General features: G+C 33.5%; 2 protein-coding genes across 2 annotated transcripts; one reads left to right on the top strand and one right to left on the bottom strand.

Annotated features, from left to right (window-relative positions):
• Positions 1-2,752: 2,752 nt before the first annotated feature.
• On the bottom strand, positions 2,753-4,676 carry BNAC03G01040D. Its single transcript, XM_013817203.3, has 5 exons — positions 4,431-4,676; positions 4,146-4,344; positions 3,351-3,940; positions 3,178-3,244; positions 2,753-3,092 (listed from the first exon to the last, which is right to left on the bottom strand). The coding sequence occupies exons 1-5, from the start codon at positions 4,538-4,540 to the stop codon at positions 2,958-2,960; spliced, it is 1,101 nt and encodes a 366-aa protein (XP_013672657.2). The 5' UTR covers positions 4,541-4,676; the 3' UTR covers positions 2,753-2,957.
• Positions 4,677-11,297: 6,621 nt separating this feature from the next.
• Positions 11,298-13,875, top strand: LOC106448611 (protein IQ-DOMAIN 2). Its single transcript, XM_013890475.3, has 6 exons — positions 11,298-11,583; positions 11,820-11,894; positions 11,975-12,244; positions 12,383-12,604; positions 12,841-12,960; positions 13,075-13,875. Exons 2-6 carry the CDS (start codon positions 11,835-11,837, stop codon positions 13,681-13,683), a joined length of 1,281 nt encoding a protein of 426 aa, XP_013745929.2. The 5' UTR covers positions 11,298-11,583; positions 11,820-11,834; the 3' UTR covers positions 13,684-13,875.
• Positions 13,876-14,078: the final 203 nt, after the last annotated feature.

Genomic DNA, 14,078 nt, shown 5'->3' with positions numbered 1-14,078 from the left:
ATTTATTGGCGCCATACACAGTTAACAGGTATTTTCTGTTATTTTTGGCGGTGATATAAAAAAATGTATACACATTTTTTTGAAGAAATCGCTGGTATGAAGTCGATATACGTAATTGAGTTTATTGAAAAAAATTGAATGACAAGATGTTCATCTATCCCCACACTTACAACTGTACATTGATGTACTCTCTACCTTTCCATTAATTTCAAGTCGGTCGATGATGGATCGTGCACCCCAAATATATTAATTAGGAGTAATATCATTGCACTCCTCATTCATTAATACTTATATGCATATATTTGCAGAATGAAGTATCAACGCCATGCAAATTATACTTATTTATAAAATACGTCATCATCATCACCTTAACCCTCCTTCAAATCTAGTCACCTACATGGCTATATCACTGCATCTTTTTTTTCAGACATGGGTCCCGTCCACTTGTGGAACAATTCAACACAAACCTTAAGCTTCTTAATAAATATCAGCAATTTGTTCAATCTTTTTCTCTGACAGTTAAAAAAAAACGACAAAATAGTTTCTTTGCAATCTTCATAATGAAATCCACTTGAATCTCGGTTAACAAACCTTAGCATCAAACTCTCCAGATTTTTCTCAATCTCGTCATCATCATCCTAACCCGGCGTGAAATCTAATAACAAATTGTTGTTAGTGTTTTTCGATGGGATAATGCGGCACAGAACTTGAAAGTTTAGAATCTAGACCAATAAGTATCAAAGTAGGTTATATTTCTAAGTTTTGATCTAACAAATCAAACTCATTTCTCTAAAAACTATCTTTGCTCTTAAAAACACCAAAAAGACAGAAACATATAAAAAATGTGAAAACATTAAAATTTATTTGCAAAGACTTTCTTCAATAAATACTCCAGCGTCTATATCAGTAGGATCTCTATCAATGATGCCCACCACACTATATTTTCCATCACCTCTGTCACTGGATTTCTCTCATTACCACCTCTGCTTTGCATTCTCGCTATAATCTGCTACCTCAATCTCACAACCACCACTAACAACGTTATTGTTTCGTTTATCTTTTAGCTTTTGTGGGTTTTTATTGAGATTATGTGTCACAAAGCTTTAAATTTTGGATACTCGAGGTGTTTTTATTACAAAAGAACTATTGTCGATTTCGTCTTGTAAGTGACATATTTACTGATTCTTGATTCGCTGGGTTTCTTTGCTTGGAGAATCTGAAGTCAAAGAAGATGAAGCGATCGACATGTTACTAAGCTTGCGTGGATTATGACGTGGATAAACGAAATGTTGTTATTGGTTTTAATGTTTATTTATTTATTGACATGATGACTCCACGATTTTAAAAGCTGAGGTGTCATGTTTCGAAGAGAACCTTGCTCCATTATTGTCATGTTCTGAAGAGAACTTTGCTTTTATTATTGTGTTGATGTCAGTGGAGCGATAACAGAAATTGAAAATAAATATTATTTACATTTTATATACTAATGTGTGTTAGATCATGATTAAACCGGAATTTTTAGAGTGGGGTACTTAGCGGAAGTTAAGAAACTGTTTCTTAACTTTTAACTAAAAAAAACTAAAAAAACGGTTTTTAAAGTCCTTATTTAAGAACCGGTTCTTAACTTTTTTAGTTAAAAATTAAAAAACAGTTTCTTGACTTCTGCTAAGAACCCATCACAAGAATCCCGCATTATTAGGACTCCATAAATTCTAATGGGTCCATATCCATCTCTACAGCTATTTCATGGCTGTGTTTTCTTAGGCCTCTCCTTTCACTTTCACATCCACCCATCTTTTATTGTTTATTCAATTAATCCTGCTTGGGATATATACTACATCCACTATATATCATGTATATGCAATTGTATTAAAAACTTAAATACCTTTTAGTCTTTTAACAAAAGAAAATCTTGTACACTATATATGTTCATGTTGGGTCTCAATTGGTCTCAGTATTTTAAAGAGCCCTACAATATGGAAGCCCATCTATAAGTTGGGCAGAAGTTGCTCCCATCCCTCAGCTAAATGAAGCTATTATGAAAAGGTTGATTCATAATCAACAAGTTAATTGAATATAGTAAACTGCTATGTTTTGTTTGGAAAGAAAAACATACACATTGGAGAGTTAGTATTTTTTGACAGATGATGTGAAGGCTATGACGACTGCTCGACATGTTTGGAGAGAGAATAGAGGATATATATAGGCTTACCAGATGCCAATGAACACGCATGTGTCTTTGTTATCCGCTACAAAGGATGTGATGAGGACGTTTGAGCCTGTGGAATATCAATATCTTCGTGGTCAATGGAAAGTCAATATCGAAAGGCCTAAAAGGATTGGAGAAAGATCATTGAGGAGGGTCGAGTTATCTTAGTGGGATGTCTAAATATCAGTCTAGGGTATACGGATCCCGCTTATGAAGGTAAGAACACTCAATGAGATTTAATTTATGAGCTTATATGATCATGTTATAAGGGTTCATGAAACTGATCTAACTATTAAAATGTCTACGATTTCCTAAACATAAGGGTTATGTCACTATTCTTCCTGTTCTTTTATACATCTGTGAACTGCCTAGGAAAGTTGGAGCTTATGTTTCTATTTTGTGTGGTTTATAACAGAAAATAGAGAAGCTACAAGAACATGAGCTTACAGAGAAGTGGAACAAGTTGAAGATTGGTAGTCAAAGTTAAAAAAGCCGTTGATTTTGCTTTCAAGGATAAGCTGAGTTGCTAAAATCCACAGTTCATCACCGTAACATGATTAATTATACAAACCGTTCATTATAACAAAAGTGACGACGTGATGACTGGATCATTCTAATGACACAAATTTGTTAAGAAATTGGCCTATATACAGAGTTGAGAGAAGTTAGCTCGTAGGTTTTCTAATGGGCTTAGCCTATGTAAGATTATTCAACAAAAAAAAAAAAAGATTACATAGTTCTGGGGGAGTTAGTGTTGTCTCCTCCACTTATCCTTGAGATCAGCTGGAGTACGTGTGGGTTGGAACACAGTCTGTCCCATTTCAAGAATCTTCCTCCATGGTATGTTCTTGTTTGCTTCTGCTGCAAAGTTCTTCACTCCCATCTAAAACCAACAACAGATATATCAACAACCATTCTTACTAGACATAACCAAAAAAACAAATTAGCATTCGTTATTTAGTACATACCCTGAGCATTTCCTCTTCTTCAGGCGTCCAAAGTAGTCTCCGATTCTTGTTAAAAAAGGAAAAGGCCCTGCAAATCCCATGAGGTAATTTTATTTTCTACATTTAGTGTGGCAATGAGGGAAGATACTATGTGTATGAACATGTTGTAGTGAAAGAAGATAAAAAGGAATAACCTGAGAGTATTCGGCTGAGAAGCCACATGGTCACTCACATCCTCTTCATTGGTTTGAACTTGAGCTGATTCGTCATGATCTGCATCTACCCTCTCATCGTCCTCAGCTGATGCTTCAACCTCGTCCTCTATCACTTTATCTTCTTCTTCCATATCTGAACCCTCTTCTGGTTGATGAGAACTATTGTCAAACTGATCCTCTTTTGATGATGAGCACTCAGCAGCATGATCTCCTCCTTGTAACCCTTGACCGCTCACAGTGTCTTTATCTAGATACTTGTAAACTGCATTCTCCGCACTAACGGCCTCCTCTCTCAACGATTTAGATTTGAGCGCTACAACTCGGAACCAACAATAAGGACATAATGGATTTGAGAGATCCTCACTACCACCGAACTCAGGAGTCAAACACTCTTCATGAAACCGAAGAAGACAGTCAACCCCACAACAACTTGATGCTCCCTCTTCTGAAACTTCACAAACAATACAAGCATCATCGGATTTAAGCGGCTTATCTTCCCCAAGAGGACACTGACGCTTCTTGAGAGGCCGCACAGTATCTGGATCAATCTCTATAGAGCCAAATCTTTCCTGTGACAAAGATAATCAACAACTTAACAGAAGTTACAAATCTCAACAATCCAGATTCTAATTTCGAAGCTCCAAAACCTAATCGCCCTAATTTTTTAGATTCGAGAAACGAAAGAAGATGGGGGGGGGGGGGGGGGGGGAAGGTAATAGCGTTAGTTACCGGAAGGGGTGGATAGGGATCGAAAGACTTGCGGCACGACCTAACCGGAAACGATTCCGTCTTCATGTTCTGCTTCGCCACTCTCAAAAACAGTGATAAGTCTTTTAGGATGACTAAAACATAAAGTGAAATCTCCGTCGGACAAATGAAAGCAGCATTCAAGTCTTGTCTACCACTATCGTCCCTCGCTAACCCATGAAAAAGTATCCACCTAAAATAACATTTGTCGATTGCTCTCAAAGAACCAAAAAAAGATTCAAAATAATTTTTCTTTAAAAAAATAAATAAAATCATATGGGAACATATATATTCTTTTTAGCCACTTATAACCAAAACAAAATATTCATGTAGATGTGCAATCTAATCCTACTAACTAAACCTAATCGAATTTCCAAGTTTTTTTTTGTTTGGCTTTTTATACTCATTAATAATCTAAACATTCAAAGTAAAAAAAAAAAAAGTGAATTATTCAAGTCGAGGAGGCTTAGATTGAACAACTTAATTTAGTACTAAACCAAAATAACATACCAAGAAAAATAACTCACACTAAAGCAAAAGCATGACATAGAAAATACATTCGACCCTTGACAAAAAGTTATTTCCATTAATCATATGAGCTTGCTGTTTTAAAATAAGCATTGAAATGATTATCCATTTCTTTACCAAACTCAAGCACTATGATCATCCACTCTTTTACCAACTCAAGCACTATGATCATCTATTCATCAAGCACTATGATCACCAACTCATTTACCAAATTAAGCATCATCTTTGTTATTTTATGTATTGTTGTTCACTATAAATATCATCACTCATCTCACTCTTTTGTACACCAAAAACAAGAACAAGAGTTTATAATCAAAGAATCATTACATTTTCTTCTTCCTTCTTATAATAAACTTTCTCCTTTATACTAGTGTTATTTGCTTCATACAGGTATTAAATTCTACTCTTATTTAAATTTCTCGATACTATAAATTATAAGTTATTTCATAACACGTTATCAGCACGATCGTTCTGCAATTCGGTAAAATTTATTGTATCATATATACTCTGCTATAATGGTAGGTATACCGCATGTACTATTATTTATATTATGTTATAATGGACGGAATACCGCCTATATTATTTATTAATATTTTAATTAATTTATTGGTCGGCCGAGCCGCCTTATATTCTATTTATTATTAACTGGATGGCCGAGCCGCCTTTATTTTCTGTTTGTTGTTAACTGGTCGGCTGAGCCGCCTTATATTTTGTTTATTACTAATTGGTCGGCCGAGCCGCCGTATAATTTATTTATTATTCTGCATTGACCGGCTGAGCCGTCGCATAATTTATTATCATAACAAAAAAATATTTATTCACCATAATTTTTATTTTTATCAAAATTTTATGAAATTTAATAGATTTGATTGATCGTTTAATATGATATTTTCAGACTGATTTTCGGTGCACTCGATTTAACCCCAACGGTCACAAAGAAAAATTTTCAAAAATTTCCCCTTTCTCCAACGGTCATGAACAGTTATTTTCATCTATAAATACAACTCATTTTCACTTCATTTCATCATCCAAAACATTTCATCTTCTCTCAAAAAAAAAAAAAAAAATTCAAATCGCTCTCCTCCGATTTTTTCATTTCAAGAAAGATGATTCGCGCACTTTTGTTTTTATGTGCCATTTTTATTTGTGTTTCTATTTATGGTTTATTCGTCGGAGAATTTACTCCGAGTGAATTTAAGATGAATATCGGTTTAATTTTCTTTACATCGCTTCTCCTTGTAATTGCTTGCATGATTAATGTAAACGGTTTTTAAATTATGAAGTTCATAATAAATGGTTCATTTTAAAATTGCGAAATTCTAAAAAAAAAAATATATATATATAGTCATTTTAGACGATGATATATATATATATATATCATCGTTTGTCTATATATAAGAATAATAGTTATTTGATGAATTAAATTTTGCTTATTATACTTTAATATGCTTCATGGTTTAATGGTATTAAGAAAACATACTTTATGATTCATGGTCTAACATCATAAAAGAAATTATTTGTAATCGGTTAGTTTTGTAGTCGATTAGTCTTTGGTCTAATATCATAAAAGAATTTGGATTATATGTTGATATTTACTAATGTAATGACCATGTTTATATGAGCAAAATTTAAAATTTTCAGGATTGTGTATTCTCTCGGAAAGATATGTACAAGTTATCAGCCAATTCAGAAACGTGAACAGCTGAAACTTTCATCGCCGATATACTTCTGTTTATAAAATAAATATTTTATGCTTTATATACAAGTTTAACAAACTTGATTAGATAAATCAATTTGCATGAAGTTGGCAGTGATATAAATTTGTTCATTAAATTGATTGATAAGTTAAACTTTGTTAAAAAGCATGAGAGTAATAATATAGTCTATATAATAATTACTATGAAAGTTTTATTTATTTTCTGATATAATAAGACACCTTTGTTAATACATATTTATATATATTTGAAATATTTTGATTTTATTACCATTTATATTGAGGATTTTAAGTTTAAAGATTGACTCTAAAAGATCCATAAGTTTTGGAAGATAATATATATAAAAAGGTATTATCACCTGAAGTGATTAACTAAAGCTCATTTTGTATTTTGCATTTAAAGATTACAAGACCTGAAGTCTGTAAATAAAGCCAACTATGTTGGATGTTAAGTTTAAAAGTAAAATTTCTTCAAGAAATTTTTTTATGATGCATATATATTGAAAAATATCTATTGATAAATCACGTCTAGTTGATTATGATTCATTCTCCTGAAGAGAATATGACATTTAAAAAAACTCATAAATAGTGGTTTTAGACGTGAACATAAATGAGGTCAAGGTCCAAAGAGTTTCTTTATAGAACTCATACTCTCACTTAAAGTTGAGAAAATAAACATGGTAATAAAGAAAAGAAATTATGAATTCATCTGAAGATGAAAGAAAATTTATTGTGTGTACAATACAAGGTAGTAAAAACTTATAGAATGCTTAAAAAGAGGATATATATGATGCTCCAGAAGTATACATAGTATTACTGCACATAAAAATTTAATTTAAAGTTCTTAAGAATGCAATTTAAAGTTCTTAAGGTATTGTATTTTTATAAGTATCAAAAGTTAAAAGGATCTACGAAAAATACATAACCCATGTAGGATATGTTGTTGATTAAGAAAATGAGATACATTCGAGATTGATAAACCTGTAGTATTATAATCTCGAGGGGAAGAGTTAAAGAATCTCACTTTTTATGATAAGTCAAACATCCAGAAGATTATGTTTACACTAAAACTAAGATTGATGAATTTTTCTCAAAGTAAATCCGTAAGATTTTGAGACACTTATGTTGAGACAATAAGCAAACAAAATGATATATACATTTAATCAGAAATAATTCTCAAAGCAGTATAAGTATTTTAGAGAAAATATCTACAGCCTCTTATATATTGTACTACACAAAGATTAGTATAATGAAGATAAATGTATAGTAAACTAGAAGTTTACATTTGGCATGAATCAGTTAGACCATTTTGGTTCATTAATAATGTGAATATATACTTAAAGGTCATATGCATAGTCATATAAGAACCAGAAGATTCTTCCGAATGATTTGACATATATTGCTTACCCATAAGATAAAAGGGTAATATGGTTTTCACCAGCCAAAATAAGATATTGGCATAAATAACGAAGATGTTAGTGGACTGATCACCCACTATTCATTTTTATAATATTGGTGAATTCACTTCTTAAAGTCTTTAACGACTATAGCACATTCACTGAGATAAGTGCTAAACATTTTGAGCAACAATGGTTCGCATCAAGCCAATAAATATTCACTAGTTCTCCCCATCATTGGTATAGAATCAGAAACCAATCATTTTCATCTAAGAATGTTGGATGTTGCTCCGCCACAGAGCTTCAAATGAAGATGTGTTTTCAAATGAGGTTGGAAATATATGTTGGATATAAATCTCTATTGACACTTAAGAATCCAGAGCCATCCCCGAAAAATATAAGTAAGGCTATACATGAATTCTAAAAGTGAGTTAGTACTTCCAACATAAGGGGGAGAAAATAAACAGCTGGAAAAGAAAATAAGTTGAAATGAATTATCATTGATCCTCGGGCTAAACACAATGTGAAATAGAAGTCCAAAAGATAATTCATTTCAAAACTTACTAAAGCAGTTGCCAGACACGACCCATATAAATATAGTGATCAAGTCACATATACCAGCTGTAAATGCTCCAATAAGAATAAATGTTCTACAAGAACAATATCAAACTGCTAGTCACGCCTGCAGCGTGGTAGACAGATTGGTTCCCAAGATAAATCCTCGTAAATGAAAAGGAGCATATATTGATAATGGTCAAAACGAGGTAATATAGTTTTGTATGATCTCCAGAAGAGAAATTAAACATGACTGACGAAAATTCAGGTACCTGAGACAAATGAAGAGATCTCAATAAGTTATGTCATGTATGAAACAAAATGGAACTGATAAGAAAATTGACGTCGATGATATTATACATGCAAAGTAGCAGTTGATATAATAAATGAGAAAGAGGATCATGAAAGAAAGTCTTTTGAAAAGTGTACACAAAGAAATGATTGGCCAAATCAGAAAGATGCAATAGACAAAGATATAAACTTCTTGTGAAATAGAGAAGTATTTGGACCAGTAGTCCATACACTAAAAGGTGTAAAACAAGTGAGATGTAAATGAACCGTTGCACACAAAGAAGGATCAATATGAAATTAATTGTGAAGAGACATAATTTCATGTGGTAGATGCAACTAGTTTCAAGTTCCTTATAGTCTGGTAATAAAGGAAAAACTTGAATGAAACAATCCACTTGAAAAATGTTAATCCATGAAAGTATAATCCATGAAGGATTGATGATATCAAAATCATGTTCCCGGGAACTCTGCATATTCGATCGAATTGAAACAAACTATTTTATGGGATATATGAAATATTATAAGGTTAACAAATGTATCCATTTGTATTTATCAAGAGATTATAAATCAATAGAATCATGATTTGAATATAATCAAAACTCCTTAAGAGTTATAGAAAAATTATATTTTGGAAGAAAACTCTTGACAATACTATATTGTTTTTATGTATTCTAAACTGGAGATCTAAAACTGAGATGTTATCATAAAGATCCTTAAAGTATTTTATTTAAGACGCTCGTATATGTTTGGTCCTGAAATACCATACGTAAGAGTGTTATTTAAGAAAATTATTAATCTTTTTCATTACTGAAAGATGTAATTTCATATGAAAAGAAAGAAAATCATAATAGTAACTTCTATAGTTACAAATGAATAATTCGTATGTACGAGACGAATTTCTATACGATTATATGTAAGAAATTTGGTTTGAAATCCAAATAGACCAATAAACTATTGTCTAAGTCAAAAGAGAATTATAGACAAGAAGTCTAAAGGCCCTAGATATCATAATAGAAATGAATAGAGTTTATTCTCTTAAGCTTAATTCTCTGAAGAGAGTTGATTGGAATGCATATCCTGAAGATATTATTTCCAGAGAAAGAAATATGATAGTAAGTGTGGTTGTACTCTTTTTCCTTATAGTGGTTTTTTTTTTATACCATTGGGTTTTTCCATGACAAGGTTTTAACGAGGCAACAAAGAACATACAAAAGATAGACACCCAAAGAGAATGTTACAATTTGAGAGATGAAAATCTATCATTGTTCTAAAGGTTCTATGACTACTCATTCGAGGGGGACCTTACGTAGTTGTACTCTTTTTACTTTTACTACGGTTTTTCCCATTGGGTTTTCCATGACTAGGTTTTTAACGAGGCATCACGTAATACAAGAAGGATGATCAAGGGGGAGTGTTATAAAATAAGCATTGAAATGATCATCCACTTCTTTACCAAACTCAAGCACTATGATCATCCACTCCTTTACCAACTCAAGCACTATGATCATCTACTCATCAAGCACTATGATCACCCACTCATTTACCAAATTAAGCACCATCTTTGTTATTTTATGTATTGTTGTTCACTATAAATACCATCACTCATCTCACTCTTTTGTACACCAAAAACAAGAACAAGAGTTTATAATCAAAGAATCATTACATTTTCTTCTTCCTTCTTATAATAAACTATCTCCTTTATACTAGTGTTATTTGCTTCCTACGGGTATTAAATTCTACTATTATTTAAATTTCTCGATACTATAAATTATAAGTTATTTCATAACGCTTGCCAATTTTTTTATAAACTACATAGATGTTACTTTTTAAACATTAGCTTCAAATATAATTTAGAATTCCACAATTACTGGTACAAGCTGGCAACAGATAAGAAAACTTGTTGGGCTTGACACCAAAAGTCAATGGTTTAGGCGGTCATATTCTATCCATTGGACAAAACTAATCACTATGTCAATCATCTTAGTTCATTGTATGTCAATGTGGTATTCTCTGGATATAATGAACTATATATAAAATTTTGAAAAAGAAGTATATAAAATCATTGTAAAATTTGTTTATCTGATATGTGTTACAGATTTTTTCTACAGTTTCCTAATTGGTGTCTTGATAAATATATGTCGTTGCATGAATATATGTGTTATATGTCAAATATTTTAAATGTTCGTTCATTTATTGGAAATTTGCTTAGAAACCTGGTGGATATGTCCACAGGACAGGATATGGAGAACAATGATCAACTAGCTTTCATGATATTTGTCAATCCAAAGGATATAAATGTTATCTGGTGGCTGGCTTAGTAGAGCATTTCTAAAATGATAAAAGGCTGTCTCACCGGCGGTGGATATATTTGTTGACATGTTTTGTCGGTTCTATTTCTAGTTATGCAAGCGTGTACAGAACCCCACATACTCATCATACACGAGTTCTGCAGTTGAATTCATTCGATAAATCATTGATAGTGTATAGGCTTTTTAGCTGCAGACGAATAAAAACTTTCAACGATTTTGAGTTATAGGCTTTTTAGCTGAAGTAGAGGACCGATCTGTACTGGATAAAGTTATTTAAAATTTAGATGGTCACTCATATATATAGATAAGCTTTAAGCCTTTAATTAATTCGTTTCTCTTCTGTTAATTAAGGTTCATTAAACATCTTTTGAGAAAAGATTAATTAAAAATTCAACATAGTAGTTCTTAGTTTACGCATTGTTGATTAGTTAATGAAGTTTTTTTTAAAGAAAATCTGACATCAGTAAAGATCCCAAACTCACCCGTTTCTATAAGCCGTTTGGTCTTCTATCTCCGATGACTTCACAGAGAAACGCGTTGGAAGTGGTTGGACTCTAGAACGTTGTTTTTTTTTAGTCTTGAAGACTTTTTAGAAACGCGTTGGAAGTGGTTGGACTCTAGAACGTTGTTCCTTTTTTAGTCTAGATCTGGTGTTACTCTCTCTACGGCAGGTACGCTTCCTGTTTGTTCCTGAGTTCAAGATCAATTGCTGAGCTGAATTGAAGAGCTTAGCTCATAGATATTGAGATCTGGCAAGAGTCGTGATATATATATATATCTCGTGGCGTTTAAGTGAAATGTTGAATTCATTGAATTAAGCTTAGGAGGAGGAAGGAGTGTATTATTAGATTCAGGTTTCTTTGAAATAAATTTGGTTTCACTTTTATCTTGGTGGATGATCACACAGAGAACTGTTGAAGAAATGGGCAAAAAAGCAAAGTGGTTTTCCAGCGTTAAGAAAGCTTTCAGCCCTGATTCTAAGGTATGCACAAAGTTTTGTGAGTTTTATATAAAATGATGCAAATCCATATGTACTCTCTCTTGATGTTTGTTGTTTTTCAGAAGTCGAAACACAAATCGCCTGATAGCCCAAATGGTCTGATCTCTAACCCTCCTCCTCCTCTTGAGTTGGTTGTTGACCGGAACAGCAATCTTTCCCCTCCTTCAACAGATGCTGTGAATGTTGATATTCCTGTAGTAGTAGTCCCTTCTTCATCTGCTCCTCCTGAGGTCGTTCGTCGTCGTCGTCGTGCTACTGCTACTCGGTTTGCTCGGGAGTCAAATGAAGAAGCGGCATCAATCTTGATTCAGACTATATTTAGAGGCTATTTGGTATGTTCTCCTTATACATAATTTTCTTGAATTGCCTTTAATTAACGTTTCATTTTATGTTCTTCTACTTTAAAAGTGAAAACATGGGTTGTTTTGCTGTTCCTCCGTATTGACTTTCTTTGTCTTGTGTAATTACAGGCGAGAAGAGCACTGCGGGGAATGAGGGGTTTGGTCAGGCTTAAGTTATTGATGGAAGGATCTGTTGTCAAACGTCAAGCTGCAAACACTTTAAAATGTATGCAGACACTCTCTCGTGTTCAGTCACAAATCCGAGCTAGGAGAATCAGGATGTCCGAAGAGAATCAAGCTCGCCAGAAACAGCTCCTTCAGAAGCATGCCAAAGAGCTTGCTGGCTTGAAGGTCTCTTTCTCCCTCTCTCTCATACATACATACATACATCCATCTGATTCAGCTCTCTTCCTAGCATTTTGTTGCTCTATACGTATTAATCTGGCAAGATTTAATAGTTAGTATTATAATTTATAAGCATTTCTATTGTCATAACTGATGCTTAGTTGCTTAGTGACACTATTAATCAATTATTATCTCTTCTCTTCTAGTTGGCTTATGCTAATAGTTTCTTTTGCTGCTCTCAGAACGGGGATAACTGGGATGATAGCATCCAGTCAAAGGAAAAAGTTGAAGCGAAGTTGCTGAGCAAGTACGAGGCAACTATGAGAAGGGAAAGAGCATTGGCCTATGCATACTCTCATCAGGTTTTCCAATTATCTGAATCTGTGGAGAGATATAAATTAAAAAGTGAACAAATACACATTAGTACGTGGCTTGTTTGAATGTTGTGATGAATCTCATATGTCTCATGCTTGCAGCAAAACTGGAAGAACAATTCTAAATCTGGAAACCCGATGTTCATGGACCCGAGCAATCCGACATGGGGTTGGAGCTGGTTAGAGAGATGGATGGCTGGTCGGCCATTGGAAGAACCAGACAATGACACAAAATCTATAAACCGCAAGAACTCAACTCAACCAAACACACCATCATCCGCAAGAGGTGGTACTACTCCAAGAAACAAAAACAGTTTCTTCTCTCCTCCAACCCCCTCAAGGCTAAACCATTCCTCCAGAAAATCTAAAGACGAGGACGACGCCAAAAGCACAATCTCTGTCCTATCCGAGAGGAACCGTAGACACAGCATCGCTGGTTCATCAGTAAGAGACGACGAGAGCCTTGCTGGATCACAGACTCTCCCGAGCTATATGGTACCAACCAAATCAGCTAGAGCCAGGGTCAACAAGCCGCAGAGCCCATCAAGTGGTAGTACCACACAGCAGGAGAGCGATGGCGGCTTTGGAGACAAGGCATCGGCTAAGAAACGCCTCTCTTATCCGAGTTCACCTGCATTGCCTAAACCAAGACGGTTCTCAGCTCCGCCTAAGGTGGAAGTCGGCGTGACCAATAATGGAGTAGGAAGCTGAGATATTTACTGTTACTGTTTTCTTTAATATATTTATTTATTACCAATTTATGGATCTGTCCGAGATGAGTTGTATCATGTTTGTTATGTGTTCCCCTTTATCAGTTGGTAATTCATTTGTGCAGCAGTGTAAGCGCCTGTCATTTATTTATTTTACTACAAAAATTTATTATTCGAGGTTTACATTTTAAAATCATGTTTTATTTATTTATTTATTATTGGAATCCCTCATACATTATTATTCTTTGTACGAATCAAAATCCGAGGTTGTAATTTTGTATGCTACCCTTTTAATCAAATACAAAATACCTAAATTTTATTTTAATTTTCATATCATGTTGTATATGTGATCCTATTGTAGTTACCTCTAATCTTAAATATTTCCCTTTAAAACTG

The sequence above is a fragment of the Brassica napus genome, chromosome C3, assembly GCF_020379485.1.
Source record: "Brassica napus cultivar Da-Ae chromosome C3, Da-Ae, whole genome shotgun sequence".
NCBI classification, from domain to species: domain Eukaryota; kingdom Viridiplantae; phylum Streptophyta; class Magnoliopsida; order Brassicales; family Brassicaceae; genus Brassica; species Brassica napus.
The sequence above is the reverse complement of the archived record's forward strand: the minus strand, read 5'-3'. Positions and strand labels throughout refer to the sequence as shown.

Coding starts and splice junctions, on each gene's coding strand:
- BNAC03G01040D (XM_013817203.3), bottom strand. CDS start 4,540: ATGTTTAGATTATTAATGAGTATAAAAAGCCAAACAAAAAAAAACTTG. Junction 4,345..4,430: donor TACATGAATATTTTGTTTTG/GTTATAAGTGGC, acceptor ATCTTTTTTTGG/TTCTTTGAGAGCAATCGACA. Junction 3,093..3,177: donor AAGAAGAGGAAATGCTCAGG/GTATGTACTAAA, acceptor TGTTGGTTTTAG/ATGGGAGTGAAGAACTTTGC.
- LOC106448611 (XM_013890475.3), top strand. CDS start 11,835: ATGGGCAAAAAAGCAAAGTGGTTTTCCAGCGTTAAGAAAGCTTTCAGC. Junction 11,895..11,974: donor CTTTCAGCCCTGATTCTAAG/GTATGCACAAAG, acceptor GTTGTTTTTCAG/AAGTCGAAACACAAATCGCC. Junction 12,605..12,840: donor AAGAGCTTGCTGGCTTGAAG/GTCTCTTTCTCC, acceptor TGCTGCTCTCAG/AACGGGGATAACTGGGATGA.